Source organism: Agelaius phoeniceus, chromosome 13 (genome assembly GCF_051311805.1).
Source record: "Agelaius phoeniceus isolate bAgePho1 chromosome 13, bAgePho1.hap1, whole genome shotgun sequence".
Taxonomy (NCBI): Eukaryota; Metazoa; Chordata; class Aves; order Passeriformes; family Icteridae; genus Agelaius; species Agelaius phoeniceus.
Window position 1 is genome coordinate 16,062,929 of NC_135277.1, and position 19,537 is coordinate 16,082,465.

Genomic DNA, 19,537 nt, shown 5'->3' on the forward strand with positions numbered 1-19,537 from the left:
TTGAAGAGCAGCTGTGTGAGGAGGGTGCCTGTGCCCTGGAAGCAGGAGGATGTGTTTGTTTACATGTGCCAGCACGTTCCTCTGGGCTCTGCTGGCCTGGGCACAGCGTGTGCTGGCACAGCTCATGCAGTAGCTCAGTACAGGCACACCAGGAGTTGGCAAAAGGGGATTCTTCTGAGGACTGCATGAGCTAAGGCCTCTGGGAGTGACCCAGATGAGAGGGGTTATAAATTACAGATTGGGTACAAGGTGTTCTGGGAAAGCTTTCAGTAATTATTTCGTCTTATGAGATACATGCAAAAGGCAAAAGCTTAATTGACAGAGTTTCTGGAGCCCCTGTGACAGAGAATGGGAGGGAGGCAGGAAGGAAGGACGGACGGACAGACAGACATCCCTTCCAGCCACCTCCACCCTGTCTCTCTCCTGCCCAAGCTGTGCCCCATCATGAAATGCAGAGGTGCTCTCCTCTCTCCTTGGCCTGGTGCTGCTGGGCCAAGGTCCCTCCTGTGCTGCCTCCTGCTGATTTCACCCTACAGAGGGATTGGACTCAGTGACTCACTGAGCAGTAAATTGAATATTAACTGTGCAAGCAGAAAAGTACTTAAAATTACTTAATGTACCATGCAGTCAGCTGACAAATGCAGATTGTGGGAATTCACACAGCTGGCTCAGCAAAGGACTTGGCCAAGTTTCCCTACAAAATTAGAGAGAGAACCTGCAGCATTTAAACCTCACTGCAGACAGCTACTGTCGTGCAAACAATTATATATAACCAGGAGACTTTGTCAGTTTTGAAATTGGATTTCTGTCTGAAAAATTATTTAAAATTTTATCTGGGTTTACTTTAGCTTAAAGAAATTAACACAACTGTTCAGTCATGTGCCTTTTATTAGTGCACATTAATAAATTAGCTTTAGCAGAAGAAAAATGTAGAAGAAAAAATATATGTGTTAAGGACTTTCTAATTAAAACTTTCTTTTTCAAGTACTAAAAATCCAATCTGGCAGTACTTTCCTTTAACAGAAAGTGCTCCCATTGATACTTAATGTTTTTGTCAAATCTGTATTCAAAAGTGCAGAATGCCTCTGGTGTAATGCAAAACAGTTTTTGTGTATTTGTACATGCCTGCACATCAGTAGGAAACAGTGGTGCTACTCCAGTTTTTCTCTTTTTCTTGTAGATTTTTGTACTTAAAAATGGTAGAATTGTGACTAACATTGTGATGAATGTTTTACAGTTGCAGTTCTCTTCTAATTCATATGCATCTTTCAGTTTGGTCCTTGAACAGTAGCTAGGAAGTTTCCTGGATTATTAATTTCTGTCTCTGTGTTTTTTCAGATTCTGCTACAGGTCCTCATTTTTAAAGTTCTGTACAGGGACAGTGTACAATCAAATGCAATATGTATGTATTTGTATGAAACATATTTTTGATTGCTTTGCAAGAAATACTAAAATGTTATATATAAGAAATACCAATGCTTTCATTTGCTGTCAAAGCATTTCTTATGCTAAGCAATCAAGGAGGTGCCCAGTAAATCCAAATTCCTTTGGTTCCACCTTTTCTGGGTGAGAGCAGTGGATGTTCTCCCTGCCATGGGCACACAGAGGCAGAGTGGGGGCAGCCAGGGCTGGCTTGGAGCTCTACTGGCACAGGGCTGGCCAGGCTGGGGCTCACTCAGGTCACCAAGGGCAGAGTGCCTTTCCTAGCTCCTGGGGATGGGTGTGAGGAGTGACAGTGCTGATGCACAGCTTGAAGAGCCTCCATGCAGAATAAATGTTTTCTAACCCCCAGTTGTGCCCAGCTCTGGGGTGGGAGGAGCTGGCTTACCCACCCTTACACTCACCTTCCTGCAGTGTCTGCTCGAGCTCAGAGCCAAGGTGCTGATCATCTGGGCATGCTGTGCTGGACAGCAACACCCAATCCTGCATTAAATGTCTGCCAAGTGGGCTTCCAGTCACTGCTGCCTTGTGCTGATTCACAGCAGCAGAGTGGCAATGAAAACATTTGTGGTAGCTTCCAGCCCTTGGAACTGCTCACACCCATTAAGGTGGCAGTAGCACAGTCTGATTGAAATGCTGCAGTCAGGAATTAAAAAGGCAGGAAGGAAAAGACCTTTTTATATTCCCTCACCAGGCCGATGCTAAATCATCTTTAGGGTTGTGAGGCAGTGTTTCTGTTTCCTTTGTGCAGATATGCCTCATTTCAGTGAAAATACCTTTGTGCACACCTGTCCAAAGGAAGGAAGACTTTCACCCTCAGTTTCTGTAATGCTGTCAAGTGCTCAGCCATCCTGTGTTAGTTGCTTGTTGACCTGGCACTCTGTAAGTCCTGCCTGAGCAGGGTGGCTGTAGGAGAGGTGGTGCCCCAGGAAGGCTCTGCCTGTCCTCATGTGTTTACCCATGGCTGCCTGCTGTGGAACCTCTATGGACCCCAGGTGACTGATACAGCTGAACTGACAGGCTCACAGGTCACTTGTACTTGAGCCTTTTGTGCAGCTCCTGGGTGGGGAATGAGGGAGGTGCTGGCAGAAGAGCTGGGATGCTTTTCCTGGCAGAATTCAGCTCAGGAGCTGAGCTGTGCTGCAGGAGTGCCTTGGCTGCTCAGCAGCACATGTGCTTAGACCTTGTGCCTGTGTCAGGTCACATTGTGCTGGCCAGTCTGGGGTCATTAAGGGGCTTGAGCACCTGCTGTTGTGCATCTCTTCCTCCACATAATAAACAAACCTTGAGGTTTATTTATAGGTTATTATGGAGAGAGCCTTACTCCCATGCTGCATTTGTCAAGTGCTTTGGAAGTACAGTGTTTTTAGGAGTACAGACTGGCAGCATTGGTGGATCTTGCTGTCTCTGTGGAGTATCATCATTTCTTGTAGAGGAAAGAGGATGCTGCATTTTGTCTTCTGGCTCGTGCCTCCCTTTCTCAGCCAGCCTTGGCCTGTGCCTCTGCATCCCCCATTTCTGAGGTGTTGGCTGCTTCACTTTCCTGCCCTTGGTGCTGTGGGGCTGGGCTCTGGGAGCACCATCTGCCCCAGAGCAGCAGTGTCCCCCTGGCTGAGCAGGGGAAGTGCTGTTATCCAAGTCTGCAGTGCCAGGAGAATGGGGCACAGTCATCCCAGCCAGCTGGGGCACTTGGAGGGTGGCAGAGCCACGCACAGGAGCACAGAACAATTCTGTGTTGTTCTGCAGTTAGGTACTGCTGGTGTGTTTGGCATCAATTCAGAGCTGCTTGGGATTTGAGATTTGGAGTTGTAGTGAAGAGGAGATACATGTATTCATCAGAGTCACTTTTTTCTGTGCAGTTCTGGGCATAGTCAGCCCTGACATACAGGCTTGCTGAGCACTAAGTCATTATGCTGCTCCTCAATGGAGAAAGTAACATTTTGGTGGCCCTTGTAAGGCTTCAGCTGCAGATTCCTCATGTCTGTCAAAATCTGACCTTGTTGTTGCTGTTGGCAGGAAACATCCCTACCAATTAGGCTTTTATGTCAATTCAATATCAATTGCAAGTTAACTGATGGATTTTTTCTTTTGTTGCGTCTTCTGAAAGCCAAATGAAAAATTGGGAAAGGTGCCATTGGATTTTTAATAAGAATTCACCATTGGTTCATTCCGTGTTTTTTCTTTATTCCCCTTTTTTAGCTGTTGAGGCTACTTATTGCTGTTTTGCTTCTCAGAGATATCTTTCTCCCTTATTCCATGACTTTCTGGGATCTTACAATAAAGCAACTGCCTTCAACTGCAGAGAAGAGCATCTGCTCTTCGTGCTGAGGAAATGTCAGTACCTTTAGGCATCAGGACAGGACAGGGCCTCTTCTCTTAGAAAATCAGTAAGCACTGGCATATCAAAGATGGCCAGAAAAGAGAATTTTCCCCCATTCTGACTGAGGGAGCCCCATGGTGGATCTTACATAGGCTTGGGTCAGGAGGCTGGGGAGGGTTGGTAATCTAAATCACACAAATCTGAAAGCAACATTTTAGGAAGATGGAAAGACTGATGAGCATTTGAACTTGGAACTTGTTTGTGGAGGTTTTTCTAAGTCAATATACTGGTTGGGAAGCAATATCTGCTTTTTAAATATAGAAGTTTAGCCATTTCTAGAACCTGATTATTATTTAGAAGAAATGTATAATTCTTAAATAAGACAAAAATTATTCCCTAAATAGGTAAAGGACTAAATGTTTATCTAAGACTGCAATAACATTCATAATCTTTTTTCCCCCTAATCTATTTTACTAGACTATTTTGAGGATTGTGGTCCTTGGCATATGGGATTACATTGAAAACAAAATAGAGGTAAGCTCTCTCTCTTGGTACTGTTTTCCAGGCAGCCCCAGTAAGACCATGAAGAACTGCTTTAGATGGCTTTGTTATTAACCTGTGCAATACAGTATCTTTTAAGGCAGATAAATACACATATTCTTTTCGTTATGTGCATTATCAATAGCTGAGTGCTGCAGTCCCTTTTTCTGTGAGAGACTCAGAAGGTTGCAATATTTGAAAATATTTTATGAAGGGAGGGATTTTGGTCTTCTTGCTCTTTGTGTGACTTTTGTTGTTAGAGCTGTGCTGGTCTGACAGTACTGCTACCCTGAAATGTAAAAACTGTCACCTGAGTTTTATATCCCCATTGCCATAATTGAGTTGAAATTAGTTGAGTTAGTGGAAGAATTGCATGTAGTTTCCTGGTAGTAAATACTAGTTTGGCAAAAACCCCATTTTTATTATGAAATTGTTTTGATAAACACTGTAATTAGTGCCTCAAATTAAAAATTATGTAGAATGTATATACCCTTGTAGAGAAAGAAAAGGAAATTCGTGTGTAATAAATAATACATAATCCCGATTTGAGCAGAAATCTGGAGATAAGGAAAATTAAAAGCTCTTTCTTGATACTACCTCATAAACCACTACTGTGCAGGAAGAACCAGAAGACAATCTGGGTGTTTTTGGAGCATAATCAGTATAGAGACTTGCATATTTTGTAATAAAGTTGTAAACATTTTAACTTGTTTTGCTAAAAAAAATAAATGAAACTTAAATAGTTGATTCAGGGTTTCTTATTACTGTGGCTAAATGGAGCAGTTTCTGAGAATTCATCTTGGTAATTTGCAATAGTGATATTTTTTACTGCCCATTGAGTGGCTGCAGTAAGTATTTCTTTTCAATACACTGAATTGTTATACACAGTTCTGAATATGTAGTTCTCACAAAAATCTGTGCCCTGCCTCTTTATGCACAGTGGGCCTTGGCAGCAGGGGAGGCTTTCAGCAGGAATGAGAACGTGGTGCTCTGTTCTGCTCTGCTGGGCCAGTGTGGGACAGGCACAGCTCTGCTGCCACTGTGCCCTGGAACACATTTGCTGGCTCATTTCTGTCTAATGCTTTGCACAATTGCTTGTTCTGATCTAATCCCAGTGCAGCCAGTGTCACATGAATCATTCAGAGCAGTCCCAATTGTCAGACTCCTCACAAGCCCCTGCCCCATGGAAGTGAGAGCAGGCAGCCTTTCTGTCGGGGTGCACAGCCCTCCCCACACGTGTGGTGTAGCCAGGACGTGGCCAAGAGCCATCAAATCTCTTGGCTCCATCTTTTTCTACTTGTCTTCTTGATCTCTTCATTTAGACAGTAAGATCTATGGGCAGGGACTGCCTTTTCTTTAGATGACATTATGCCAAGTAACAGGTAATAAATACCAGTGATGATAAAACTCTTTGGCTGCAATAACATTTAGACTATCACTTCACCTTGGGGATTTTGGCCAGTATTTCCAAATACCTTTCTCTCCCCCCTCCCTTCCACCACAGTTTATCTCTCCTCACCTCATAAAAAGCACTGAGGAATTCTGTTGTGCTACCCAAAAAGGATGCAGCCTTTCTGTGGCTTGGCCACCTCTCATCCCCCTTTCAAAAAGGTACATAATTGCATTTCTTTTGGACAAAGAGAGACTCCTTCCAGATTTCCAAGAGGAATGGCAGGGATATGATTTTAAGGAAAGGTTTTAAAAGCTGATTTCTCTCCAGGTGTTTGATGGTGCTGTCATAATCTTGTCCTTGGCACCAATGGTGGCCTCAACAGTGGCCAACGGCCCCAGCAGCCCATGGGATGCCATCAGCCTTATCATCACTCTGAGGATATGGAGAGTGAAGAGGATCATTGATGGTGAGTGGGGACTCACTTGTGACTGCAACATCACCTGCCAGGCTGGGGAAAAGAGGTTTTAAAAATACAGAAAGATTGCTTGCTACCACTGGCCCTGTCATTGTCCTTTCTCTTGCATTTTGCTAGCACTGAACAGAAGAGAGTTATGACTCCCATGGAGGAGAGTAGGTCTGGAGATCATGGCTCTATCTCCTGCTCTCTAGGAGCCTTTGTAATTTATTGATTTGTTTTCCTGTTAGGCAGCTTCTTATCCCCTGTCCTGTAAAGTAAATGTCCTTACCTGCTTTATGTCTCTTGCCACCAGTTGTCATTCCTGATTCTGCACAATAATTGATTCTCTGCTTTGCTGATATTTGCTGCACCCTCCTCATAACCATACAGCCAGCTCTGTCTTGGGACTTTCTTTTCTCAGTTTTTGTCAGTAAATAAGTTTTATGTGGGATTCCAGGAGGATTTTCTTGCCCTGGGGGTTCCCAGCAGCAGTTGCTCTCTGCATGCTGTACATCCTGGAAATAAAGTGCCTATTGGTGGTGTTTTGCAGAAACCTCTGTGGGGATTTGCCAGGGGAGATGAAAAGTCTCCAGCAAGTCAAGGTTGCAGAGAGCAGAGTCTGGACTTTAGTGTAGATTACTGTGTGCTCAGCAGCTTCAGGCAGCTTAGGGAAAAGAAATAAATGAATGGCATTTTGCTCATGTGTGAAAAATCAGAGTTAAGTTGTTATTTTGGGTTTAAATGCCCAGGAAACTTCGTATTCAGAGTTCAGAAGAGGTCAGAGCCCTCTGATTGAAGCATAAAACAAAATTGCAGGATTTTGTGTAGCTTCAGAAAACATTAATTGCAGTATGTATTGACCAGCTTTCCTGATCAGTGTGAGTTTGCCATAGTTAAGTCAGGAGCAAAATTTCTAGAGCCACTCAGAAAATGAACTGAAAACTGGGCTGTAGCTTGAAAAGCCATAGAAGATAAATGCCCTTTTTGTTTCTTCAAAATATCTTTCTTAGTCTGCTGTGTTCATTAAGAACTGATGCCTTACCACAAAGTCTAGGAACTAAATGGTTAGGGCTGTGGAATAGTTATTTTCCTGAGGGAACTGTGCTGTTAAGGTTTAGAGGGAATGGGACCGACTCTAAAGAGAAAATCCTCCTATCCAGTATTCAGGAAATCTGTGGTAAACCCTGGGGAAGAGCTGTACTAGTATGGAATCTGGGAAGAGCAGGCAGCGTGCATTTCAGTTCAGCCAGGCAGATGGAGGTCTGACCCTGCATTTCCTATGATAGAAATCCTGCCCTGAAAAATGTACTCTAGTGCTGCTTCTATTGGAAATACTCTGGTTCTCTAGATGCATGGGAAAGGGATGATGTTCTTTGGCCTGTAAAGGTTTTCTTCCTGATAAAAAACCAAATCACAGCTGGGTTGTTTTAAGTGTTATTTGTGTTTTCCAGCCTATGTCCTTCCAGTGAAAGTGGAGATGGAGATGATGATTCAGCAATATGAGAAGGCAAAAGTTATTCAAGATGAGCAGCTGGAAAGACTAACCCAGATCTGCCAAGAACAAGGGGTAAAGTTCAGTTCTGTCTTTATTTACACATATCTTGCCAAGGCAAGTCAAACAGCTCATGTACTTTGCTGCAGGCTGAGCTTTGAGAAGTACCACTGGGACTTGTGCTGGGGGTGACAGGTCTCAGTGCTAAGGAAGCTTTAGCTGCAGCCAGGATATTGTCAGCATGGTATTTGTCAAACAGCAGTCAGCTGCCTCTGCTGCTGGGCTTGTGTTTTCAGAGGTGAGGAAAACAAATGTGAGCAGCACAAAATAAATGGTTCCAGTATGTCATTTGTTAAATGAGAATAGCTAGCTTGACATAGTACTAACATACAAAAGCCATTGCTGGAGACTGCAGCTAGCATTCCCAGGAAAAGGATGTGCAGTTTAAAGAAATGAATTTCCCTGCTTTAAATGCAAGAGGCAGCTTCCCTGTAGGTCAGTCAGAGACTCCTGGCAAGCTCAGAATGTTGCAGTAGAAGCTTCTAGTTCCTGGAAGCAAGTCAAGATTTAAGACTCTTCCCAGGCCCCCAAATGTTCAGTGATTCAGTCTAGAGGTAAGGGAAGGTGAAGTTTGAAATATCTCAAGTGAATATATTTTACATGAAAAAGGTGTAAAACCATTTTTGGGGCAATGAGCCAGGAGTTTTTGCCATTTGTCTTATGCAAATGAGTTCTTGACTAACTTGCTTTAAAGTAGAAAGCAGGGATGGATGTTGAGGCTTGGGATAAGTGAGTGTTGAGGTGACCATCAGACCACAACAGGATGATCCCCAGGTGATTTACTTCTTGTTTCAGTGAAAGGGGAACTATGACATATGGTCCAAATAAATCCTGGAGATTTCTAGCTTCAACTACCATTCCTGGCTTGTGGCAGGTACTTTTGAAATACAAAACCATCAATATTTGGGTCCCCAAACGTATTTTAAGTTTAGGTCCAGATCTCCTGGATGTCAGCCTAGGGTTCTGCAATGAACTGCTGCTGGTGGTGAGTTGCTTTGTCTGTGTGATACATTAGGGAGAGCTATAGACACTGTGTCATTTCATAATGCTGCTTTTGAGTCACTCATATTAACCATAACAAGTTCTAAACCTAAGGTTGGCTTCTGCCAAAAATTAGTAAGTGCCAACTGTGTTGTCTTGGGTGGCAAAACTGCTGCCCTCTTCATAACACCTTTGCACAATGATATTTAGTGATTTGGGTTCTGTCAAGGTTGTGGAATTGCAGGTAAATGGTATATACCCCATTTTACCAGGGAGAGAAATCAGTGATTTCTTGAGTCCCAGTGCAGTATTTTGTCTGTCAGACCATATTAAAGGTCTTGACAATCATGAATTGTAAACCATTTGTTTTTAGGAACTTTGCTATACAGCCAGATAACACTCTCAATCTCTAAACAATTTTTGATGTTGTAGTTTCATAGTCTGATCCCAGCTGGGGTTCAGGAGCAGCTCTTGCTGCTCTTCATTCTGAGCCAGGTACTCCTGAATGTCTGACCAGAATCACCCTAAATCTGAGCTCTGGTGGTCACAACCTGCACAGCAAGCAAAGAAATGCTGCACTGGGAGAGGAGTCAATCTGAGAAAACAGAGCAGGTTCTCTTGCAGCTTTCAAGTGTCATCTGCTATGGAAAAATACAGTCTGTAGAAAGATGACAGCATGCTAAATCCCTCTTACTGGCCTGACCTGCTGCCAAACAACTGTCTCAGCTGTATAATATCAGGTAAATGTACTAATTTGCTGCAGTTAGTAACATAAGACATTGACAGGAGTACTGCATCCTTTATTTGTAAATTATTAGCTTCATAATTCAGTCAAGAAAAAGTTGTCAGCATTATAATATTCCCATTAACATGCTGTTGTGTACAGCATCTGATGGGGAAAATGGCTCCTAATGGTATTTAATGTCTAAATTTCTGCCAGGTTTTTGCTTTTTCGTTTGATCATCTTTCCTGAGCTTTCCAAAGGATTGCTGGTTCCTGGTGTTTCCCTGTGCTTGTCTGTTGGGGGAAGGTTTGCCTGCAGAAGGCTGTGCCAGAGCAGAGCAGCAGCCAGGAGGGTTCCAGGCTGCCCTGTGCCAGCAGTGCCAGGGCAGGGGGTGCTGGGGCAGACAGGTCACCCTGGTTCCCTGCAGCCCAGCAGGGACTCACCCTGGGCTGCACCTTTGTCACCACACTGGCATTAATAATTGCATTTATTCAGTAGTTACAGGTGGGGCTGAGAACATTCCTGCTGGAAAGGTTTCCCAGCACTTCCTTTGCTGAGTGTTTGGTTTCTTACTGCTTTGCTGCTCCTCAGGCAATTGGGGTTAGAATTCTCAGGGTCTGGCTTATTCTGTAGAAGAAATGATCTTGAAAGTTTCAAGCAAAGTATTAATTATTTTTTAGAGGAATTGGGAAAAATAGTTAGCCTGTTTTGCTTGGGATTTAAAACAAAAATAATTGGTGGCTGGTTTTCTGAGAAGTCCCATGCTGATTTGAAGATGGTGCTTAATGCTAGGCAGACAAAACCAGGATTTCTGTTTTAAAAATTAAAAACAGGAAAGATACAACTTCCCTTCATCTTTTTGAATTCTCTTTCTTTTGTCAGTTGTGGGTTTTTTGACCAGTGGTGGTGTATCACAGCTATAAAGTACATTTCCATTCCTGACTGACATTGGAGATGTACTTTTGCAAACGTGTTGCTCTTTCCACATGTTGCTTTTTGGCTAGCTGTACATCTGAAAAACACAATATATTTATAAATGAAACTTGCACAGACCACCACTTTGTTCTCTGTAGTACCCCACTGCAGCTGTTTGAATAGTTTGCTTTTTATTTATTCTCCATTGGCCAAAAGAAGAAGTTATTAAACAGGAATGGAGCACGAGGGATTTCTAAAAATGAGTAAAGGTAAAAGTCTCACTGCAGTCACTGTCAAGAATATGCAGAGTATATTGCTGATGGTTTTGCTTTATTGGAATAACTTAAATTGCAAAACAAAGTTCTAAAGTTTCATTACCTACAAATTCCAGTCAGAGAAGATTGCTCTTTTTCTCTGGAATCACCTGTAAAGGAATTTCCATTTGTGGCAATGGATATACTTACCTGATCTTTTCTGCTCAGCTTTCAGAAGAGTCATCCAGCTGAACACAGCCCAGCCAGGAGTATGTGCTTATCCTTGTAACACCAGAGCTCCTTTTCTGTCAGTTCCTGCAGAACTGGGGTTTTCAGCATTCCTACCAGTGCAGCAACTATGGGAGCTGTAATTTCTTTTTTTATCTTGGAGTATAATTTGTACAACAGCTGCCAGTTTAATGACAGGGCTATTTAGCTGGTAAAATTACCTATCAGAGAAATAACGTATGCTATCCTCTCACAATAATTTTAATTTATTTCTAACTACCAGTCATTTTCTTGGTGGATGGAAGGCAGCCAAGGTCATCCTGTGTTTTATTCTACACATAAATCATTAGTTTGCAACTGTCTCCTGATTTTTATTGTTACCAACAATGGCTAAACTAATGGAAATAAACATTGGATTGTATCCCAGTGGTAGATGAGTTTTAGGGCAGGGCATTCTGTACAGACAGCACTAATAGAATTGAGCAAAGTTATTGCTCCTGCATTAGACACAAGTAAGCTTCTGGCTAAAATGTTCATTGATCTCTCAGAAACTATGTCAGTCCTAGTCTGTTGTTAGACCATTAAAGGGGAATACTCCATGATTCACTGCTAAGTCTCTTTTCAAGTCTTACATGTGTATTATAAAATATGAGCTAGGATGGGTGGCCCACTTAATAAAACCAGGCATGTGAGAGGAGGTGTTATCTAGAGCTCCAGGTAGGTCTGTCAATTGACCTGCTTACAAATAATCACCTAAGGCATCATTAGAGTGAGGAGGTGCTCAGGAGTGCCCCATAATTATTTCTGGTTTGTTTCCTGACAAAATACTGCCAGGCTTGTGCTGCAAGAGGACGTGTAACAGATTTTGAAAATGCTAAGTTTAAATTTCCCACTGATGAATTTTCTCTTCATGCCAGACAATCTAGTTACTCATTCTTCTGTAAAGTGTTCTGTATCTCCCTTTTTCTTGGTAATAAGTGTATTTTCACATCAGCCACATTTATTGCACCTTTGTTGCTGTCTCCAGCTCCATTGTGCTGGGTGTACCCAGACAGTTCTCAGAGGTGCACGGTGACAGTACACAAGCATGGCATGTGCAAGCTTCCTGTGAAATCCAAGAACAAAACATTTCCATTGTGAGAATGGGCAAGCACTGCAGCATCTTGCCAGGGAGGTGGTGCTGTGTACACACAGCCTGCAGATAGGCAGAATTTGAGAGGACAGGCTTTCAGCAACCTGAGCTAAATGGAGCTGCTTTAAGCAAGGTGTTGGATTAGATGGCCCTCCCAGTTCCATTGCAGTTTTGATTATGCTGGGGTTCTATGAAGTTTTCAAAAATACTTTTTCCATTACAGACTGTGTTGGAACTTAGTGGTGAATACCCACCAGAAGCTACCAAAGCAGGTGTAATTAAGGAACATGAATGTCCTGCATGTCAGGAGGTGCTTTACCTTTGTCTCCTTGGTCACAAGTTATCTTCTACATGAGACCATTTCTTTGCTCACTGGCTCTCTTTGAGATTTGCAAGGTTCTTCCACAGAACTGATACCTATGAGTTAATTTAAGCAAATCAAAGCATGTGTTGAAGTTTATATGCCTTTTTTTTTGTCATCTGATGATATGTACAGTGTGCTCCTGCCCTACAGGCTGAGGAGAGCATGGTGTACCTGAAGTACAGACCATGGTTTCCTCAGTCCAGCTGTGCTGCTCCAGGTCTCTGCTCAGATCGCTACATCAGCTCCTACTGCAAAAAGAAATTAGACATGTTACCTTGGCCCAGAATTTTACCTTAAAAAGACTGTTACACATACCTCCTAATGATTTATTTTAGCTGCTCTGGACTGCCTGAATGCATCAGAGCAATCTCATTAGCTCTTGTACACATTCGAACTGCTTGAGGTCAGTGTGCAATATAATCTCCAGTAGATAGAAGCACCTACAGCCCAACTTAATTTGCTCATGCAGCCTCTCACTGCATTTCACCTGTAAGGAACACGCCCTTAGAATTAACCTTTGCCTTAGGGGCTCCTGGATTCCAGCACCTGCAGGATCCTGGGATAATGCTCAGGAAACAATTCCTACCCAACCAATTCTCTCTGTAGATCCCTTATGAACAAAAACTTTTTCTCATTTGTGACAGAGGCCATCGGTACCCAGATTCCTCTCTGTGACAGGGTAACACTGGCACCCAGATTTGGTATCTGTGAGAGGGTGACACCAGTGCCCAGTTCAGTGCCTGTGACAGGGTGACACTGGCACCCAGATTTGGTATCTATGAGACGGTGACACCAGTGCCCAGTTCAGTGCCTGTGACACCAGTGCCTCAGTCCGGTGGCTGTGACAGGGTGACACTGGAGCCCAGTTCGGTCCCCGTGCCCGCTGTGTCCCCGTGCCCGCTGTGCCCGCGGTTGGTGGCGCGGCTGCAGTTCCCGCTGCGCTCGGCAGGTGGCAGCAGCGCCGCGCGGCGGGCCCGCGTCCCCGGGTCAGAGCCGAGCGCGGCCCTCACGGGTGTGCCCGGAACCGCGGCCGGCCCTGCGGGCTGAGGGTTGGCAGGACCCTGGCAATACCCTGGCAGTACCCTGACAATAACGTGGCAATACCCTGGCAGTACCCTGTGCTGTTTGGAAACGCTCACTCTGTCCCAGGAGCTGTGAGTACACAGGAGTCTGGGCTCTCCCCGTTTCTCCTTCACACCTGTATAACGCACTGAGGCGTTCAGGTTCTGATTGTTACAGTGCTCAGCAAACCTTGTAAATGCTGAAGCTCCTTGAATTGGATCTGATGCAGACATGGTTATTGAGCTGACTTTCAGCTAGTTCTGTCTGTCTGTGTTAAAAAACACCTGCCAAATTTTTTGTCTTGCATGAAAAAAGGAAAGCGTACCATACCTCTAGGCCAGAATTAAGCATTTCAATGACAGTTATTTCTTTTTCTGACACATGTAGATGTTTTTGGGAGGTGAAATGTAGAAAAACAGAAATTATGTTTAAGCTAGACAACATGAAAAAAATTACCAAATTTCTTTTTTGGCTAATTTGTTTGAGTGCATTTCTTCCATTAAACCAAAGGAGTGTCTGAAAGGGTATCTTTCTCTCTTTAAAGGTGGAATGTAAGGTATTCCTTGTGATTCCTTGTTTTGTTCAAGTAAAGGATAAAACCTGAAATTCCCAATGTTCATATTGGCACAAGCACCTTGAGCTTCAGGATGCTTCAGGCTGGCTGGGAAGAGAGTTAGCAGTGCCAGTTCTTCCTAGCAATAGGTTACCACAATAACAAGAATCTGCCATGGAGGCTTCATTGCAGGAAATCAGAGAGCAGGGCAGGATTTTGGCATTTGCTGATTCCACCTGACTCCTGACTGCCACTGCCAGAAGATCTTTGGTTAAAAGCAGTGAGCACTTGCAGCCAGCTGTTTGCAGCTGGATTGCAGATGGAGGAAAAGCTGTGTGCTTTGTTAGAGCCCTGGATTAGCTGCTTTAATGGGATCTGGAAAGCTTGAGCTGCCCTTTGGCTTTCTAGATTTGAGTTTTGCAATAGGCCTTCTAGTCAGTGTAGTTCCTTCCCAGCTGCTCTGGAAAGCAGATAGTGTCCAGGTGTGGCAAACTGGAATCCCTTTTCCTTTCCTGAATCTGTGGAAATTCTGTCTGGTTTCCCCTCCCCAGTGTTTGCACCACGTCTGACTGCAGGGGGACAAATGGGGTGTGGTGATGGCTTCCAAAATCTGCCAGTGAAGCAGATCTGAGTCACATCTGAGGCTGAGGCACAGCCAGGTGCACTCAGCCAGGGCTGTTCCACAGCAGTTTTCCAGCATGGAGGTGCCAGTTCCATGTGTGCTGTGGCACTGCTGTGTCCTCCTGCTTTGCCGTGGCTCTGCAGGCCCTGAGCCAGGGGAGGCTCAGCAATGCCACATTTGAGTGTTTGCCTGTTACCTCATTTGTGTTTCCCTCTCCAGCTCTAGAATTAGACATGACTTGGTCACTGCTGTACTACTGATTTTAAAGAGTTACTCTTTTAAAGAGAAACTCTTCCTTGCAGCCCCACAGCTGTGCTGTGTGGCACAGGGAGTTTTTTCCTGCTTGTATAAGGGTTTAAAGGGTCTCTGCAGCCTCTCAAAACAAACTGGTTTTCTTCTTGCATTGTAGAAGATACTGGCCATCAAAAAAGAAATCTGCTGTATCCCTCAGTCAGATTGTACCTGGTAGCTTCTTGTTTTCAGGTGTCTGCTTTATAACACCAGTCATGAGCAAATTGTGGCTGCAGAAGTTCTTTAACATATTTGAGAGGAATGGCCAGAAAAGTGGTAACCTTCCCCAGGGTTTTCTGCACACTGCTGAGTACAGAAGATTTCAAGTCAGGAGAGGGACTGTAGGAAGAGAACTGTAGTATCCTCCCCTTGTCTGATTAGTGAGGGAGGACCATTCTGGGTGCTGCTCAGAGAACCTCCCCTCCACTGGAAGCCTCATTACAAAGTCTGGTTAGGGATATTTGTCATGAACCTAACTCCCTAAACGCCTGTTAAAAGTGGTCTCTTGCTATAAAGGTTACATGAGGTTTGCAGTAAGAATTGTTAAAATTGTCCAAAATACCTTCAGGACACAACTGTGCAGAACAGGAGCAGCATGAGGCAGTCACTGTCTTTGGATATGTGAGCAATGGTCTGGCTCACCTTGGCTCTGGGAGAGCAGCACCAGCTTGGACTCATGTCCTGGCTCAACCCCAGTGTTTGTTTTACCAGACCTGCAGTGTTCAGGGATGAGTAACAGGTCCCCAGCTGTAGCATTTCAGCTTCTGGCTGTGCTGACATGACAGACATGGTTTGTGGTGTTGTTTTTTCCTCTAGTTTGAAATCAGGCAGCTGAGGGCGCACCTTGCTCAGCAGGACTTGGACCTGGCTGCAGAGAGAGAGGCTGCCCTGCAGGTCCCACACGTGCTGAACAAGCAGAGCAGCAAGAGGTACAAGGTGGTGGCCACCGAAGACTCGGACGATGAAGGCACCGAGAACATCTCTGAGCTGCGACCTGCACGAGGTGAGAGCACGGCTGAGCCTGCACAGGGGGATCCCCCTGAACCCCTTCACTCCTGCAGGGATTCATTGCTGCATCTGCTCTCAAGTGGCAGGAGCTGTTGTATTTGGGAGAGGGTTCTAAACAGAGCCAAAGAAATGGCTGCGATGCACCTTCCCAGTGTCCTCATGGTCACATCCATCAAACACTGGAGGAGCAGCAGCCAAATGAAAGTTGGCCAAAGGATAATCACTCACAGGTAAAAGCAAGGATATTGGTAAGAACATTGAAAACAGTTTAGTCTTTGGCCATTTGCCTTTCTGTGGTTTGGAGAGAACTCCTGCATCAGCTGTGGGGCTTGCCTTGCCTGGAGGCTTTGCTCTCAGCAGTTCCCTAAAGCTGCCAGTGTTGGGCAGGGCAGCACTGGTGCCAGGCAAGGAGGGAAGGGCAGTGTGGGCATCCTGCTTGCATGTCTGAGTGCCACAGGGCCGTGGTGAGAGCACTCTGCTGCCCAGGGTGTCTGTTGGGCAGCTCTGTGCTTCAGGGATAACAGCACTTACATCTGCTTGGATCACATTCTATTATGTAAGTGCTGGACCTGATTTTTTTTTCTGGAAAAGACAAAGCTCCTTTCCTGTGATTCATCAGCCCTTCTCCTGCTTTAATGTAATATTCCAGAGGAGACAACACTTTCTGCCTTAGTGCTGTGTTAGTATTCCTTGGGCATCTTAGCTTAATTATTGTGGATCTGTTGGAATACAAAGTTTGCACAGTATCTTTATGTTGGTCAAACTCTTTAGAATTGAAGGCACAGATACTTTAAAAGCTGTTAGACATTTTCAAATTATAATCCTTTCCTTTCTCTACAGAATAGTGAAAGCATGTAGAAAATTGTTTTGTTTTTTTCCACTTTATAATATCTAAGCACTAACTACAGTAAAGCCATTAATTATTCCTGATATGAAATTGTATTTAAAAGCAGACAGTTGAACAGACTGACCCCTAAAATGCATTTCCCTCTTTTTTGTAGTATTTCAGAGGTTTCCCCAGTGGATAGATTATAATTTATGCATGTGTTCCTTGCGGGTTACGTTTGGAACTGAAGAGTGTTGTGCACACTGTAAGGAGGTTTGCTGAAATTTTAGTGCTGTGGAGGTTGGTCTAAAAATTCTTCTGTTCAAGGTATTCCTTCCAACATCCAGGTTAACAGAATTACTCATTATTCATGGCTTCCTGTAAAATGCTGCCCACACTTGCAACAAAGTAAACTCCCAATCTTCAGGATTGATTTCTGCACTTAGGTTACATGATTAGAGGGATTTGTGCTTTTCACTGATAAAAAAGACATTGAGCAAATAAGAAAACATGGATTGCTTTACTTATTGGGTCAGGTGCAGTTATGTTATATTTAAACATTTATACTGAATTTGCAGAATAAATTTCCAGTTCCTGGAGATCATCTAAAAGTACAAGAGGTAATGTTTCTTGTGCCCTGTATTATATATTGCATACAAAGTCTTTGTAGATGCCTTGAGTGCTTGTTTTCAGAACCTAAATTAGGGTGACAGTATTTGAACAAGTAGTTTCTGTGGAATGAGGCAGGACCTGGACAGGAGAAATTCCCTGTGTTCTGCAGCAGTCTGGGATAGTCTGGCATCCCTTGGGGCCCAGGTCAGAGTGCCTGAGACACCCCAGAGCAGCAATGGTGTTCAGAGTGCACAGCCCAGGGCACAGGCAGTCCAGGCAGAGGATTTCACACAGCATCTGGGATTATTTTGCAGTGCTGGCTCAGGGATTGCTTCTGTGTAACTTGGGAATCTCAGCTCACAGCTGGAGAAGGCAGTAAGGATCCTGGGCCAGCCCTGCCTCATTGTTCTCCCTCCCCACCTCGACTGGGGCTTTTCTTCTCCAGCTCTCTGGCACCAGCCTTTATTCCCAGTGATGGGCTGGCAGTGGCTGCAGCAGCTTCCACCATGCTCCCTTTGCCATGCTGGCAGTATCTGCTCATTCTGCACTCTCCTGAGCAGTGCAGGTGTCAGCCAGAGCTGCCTGTGCTGTGCCAGGGGGCAGCAGGGCATGGCTGGAGGTGCCTCCATGTCCTCTGGGTGGGATCTCCCATCTCCCCATCTGCTGGGGCATGTGAAATATCAGAGATGAGGCTGTGCAGAGCACAGGCTGACAAGACAATTCCTGTACTCTCCTGCAGTCACACTGGCTGTGCTGCCTTCAGGGCTTCCCACACCACTTGCTCTGCCTGGAGCTTCAGCCACCAATGTTTTAACCTTTGGGTCAAGGGTTATATTTTGCAAGTTACCCTGTGTGTCAGACCACATTAGGGATTGCTTTGCAACCCTTTTCTCTAAGCTGTGTTGTTCATCCTTAAAGATTGCAGAGTGAGGGCTGCAGCTAATCATCCTGAGTGCCCCTTGGCACTCGTGAGCTCTGGAACATACCTGCCATGGCCTGCTGCCCTGCTAGGGAGAGGAGAAATGAGGGACCAGGTCACCTCACTGTGGAGAGGGAGGCAGCAGTTCAAAGCCACCATTCAGCTGTTTGGCAGAACACGCTCTGATGTGCTGTTCTTTTATGCTCTGGCAGAACATTAGCCCTACATACAACACCTGAGGCTGGGGGATGGAATGGAATGCCTGTGTTTTTGCCAAATGAAACTTTGTCAGCCTTCAAAAAAATCACTGTCTTCAGAGAGCTCTGAATTCTGCCAAACCAGCAAGCTTGAGTTGGCTAGAGAACATACTGCATGAGAAAATGGGATATTCCATCTCAGGCTAATCTTATTTCCCCCATCTGTATTGAACAATGGAAACATTCAGTGCAGAATTCTTCACCATGAAGGGCTGATGGAATGAGAAGGCATTGAGACTTTTTACTCATTTCCCTACCTGGAAGTTTTATGGGACAGTGCATAAGTTAAAGCTCCTCAGGGGCAGCTGTAGCTTGTCTCTGGTATTTACACAGGATTTTGTGCAACCATTTACCACAGCATTCAGTAAAGTCAGTCAGGTAACCCCAGTATCACATGGTACGTGCAGCACCTCTGCAAATTTGTGTAAGGATACACAGTGACCTGCCCCAGGAGAGCTCTGTGTGTGCTGGCTGATTTGGGAGTTTTCAATTCCATGTTTTCACCCAGATTTTCCTGCAGCAGATCTCCTGCTCTTTGTATTTAAAGTGCCTTAATTGCAGGTACAAGACTGGGAGAAGCAAGAGTTCTGTCAGATGGACAGTGGGCTCTGAAGGAGTCCCTTAACTCCCCAGCTTACATTTCATGCCTCCTCCTGAAGGCCAGTCCTGTGCTCATTCTGGGAACCATGGCCTGGTTGCTGCCTCCCACTTCTGTCTCTGCAGTGCTGTTCACCAAGAGACCTCCTGACACAGCAGGAATAACACTGTGGGCAATGTATGGATATATGGTATTTCCTAATTAATATGGTAAAGAAGCAGGAATATTTTTCACCTTTAATTTACTTTGAATTGAGGTTTTAATTCTCTTGCCAAGAATTTTATCTCCAGACCAGACAAATGTGAAGGCTGAAAGAGCTTTCAGCCTGCAGGTCAAAGGGTACCAGTATCAACAGCAGGAAACAAACAGACCCCAGAGAAGGGCAGGGCTGGAGGAGCTGCAAACCAGGGCAGAGCTCTGACATTGGCTGCACTCTCAGAGCACTTCAGCTCTGTTTGTGAAGAGCTTGGGCTGAAAGCTGCTGCCTGT

General features: G+C 44.6%; 1 protein-coding gene across 3 annotated transcripts in view; it reads left to right on the top strand.

Moving 5' to 3' along the window:
* TMEM266 (transmembrane protein 266) overlaps positions 1–19,537 on the top strand; it is an 85,177-nt gene that overhangs the window by 50,812 nt on the left and 14,828 nt on the right. For all 3 annotated transcript variants that reach the window (XM_077185789.1, XM_077185791.1, XM_077185790.1), the window contains 4 exons: positions 4,238–4,294; positions 6,021–6,159; positions 7,602–7,717; positions 15,645–15,831. In XM_077185789.1, coding sequence (XP_077041904.1) covers positions 4,238–4,294; positions 6,021–6,159; positions 7,602–7,717; positions 15,645–15,831 — 499 coding nt within the window. The remainder of the gene's footprint in view (positions 1–4,237; positions 4,295–6,020; positions 6,160–7,601; positions 7,718–15,644; positions 15,832–19,537) is intronic.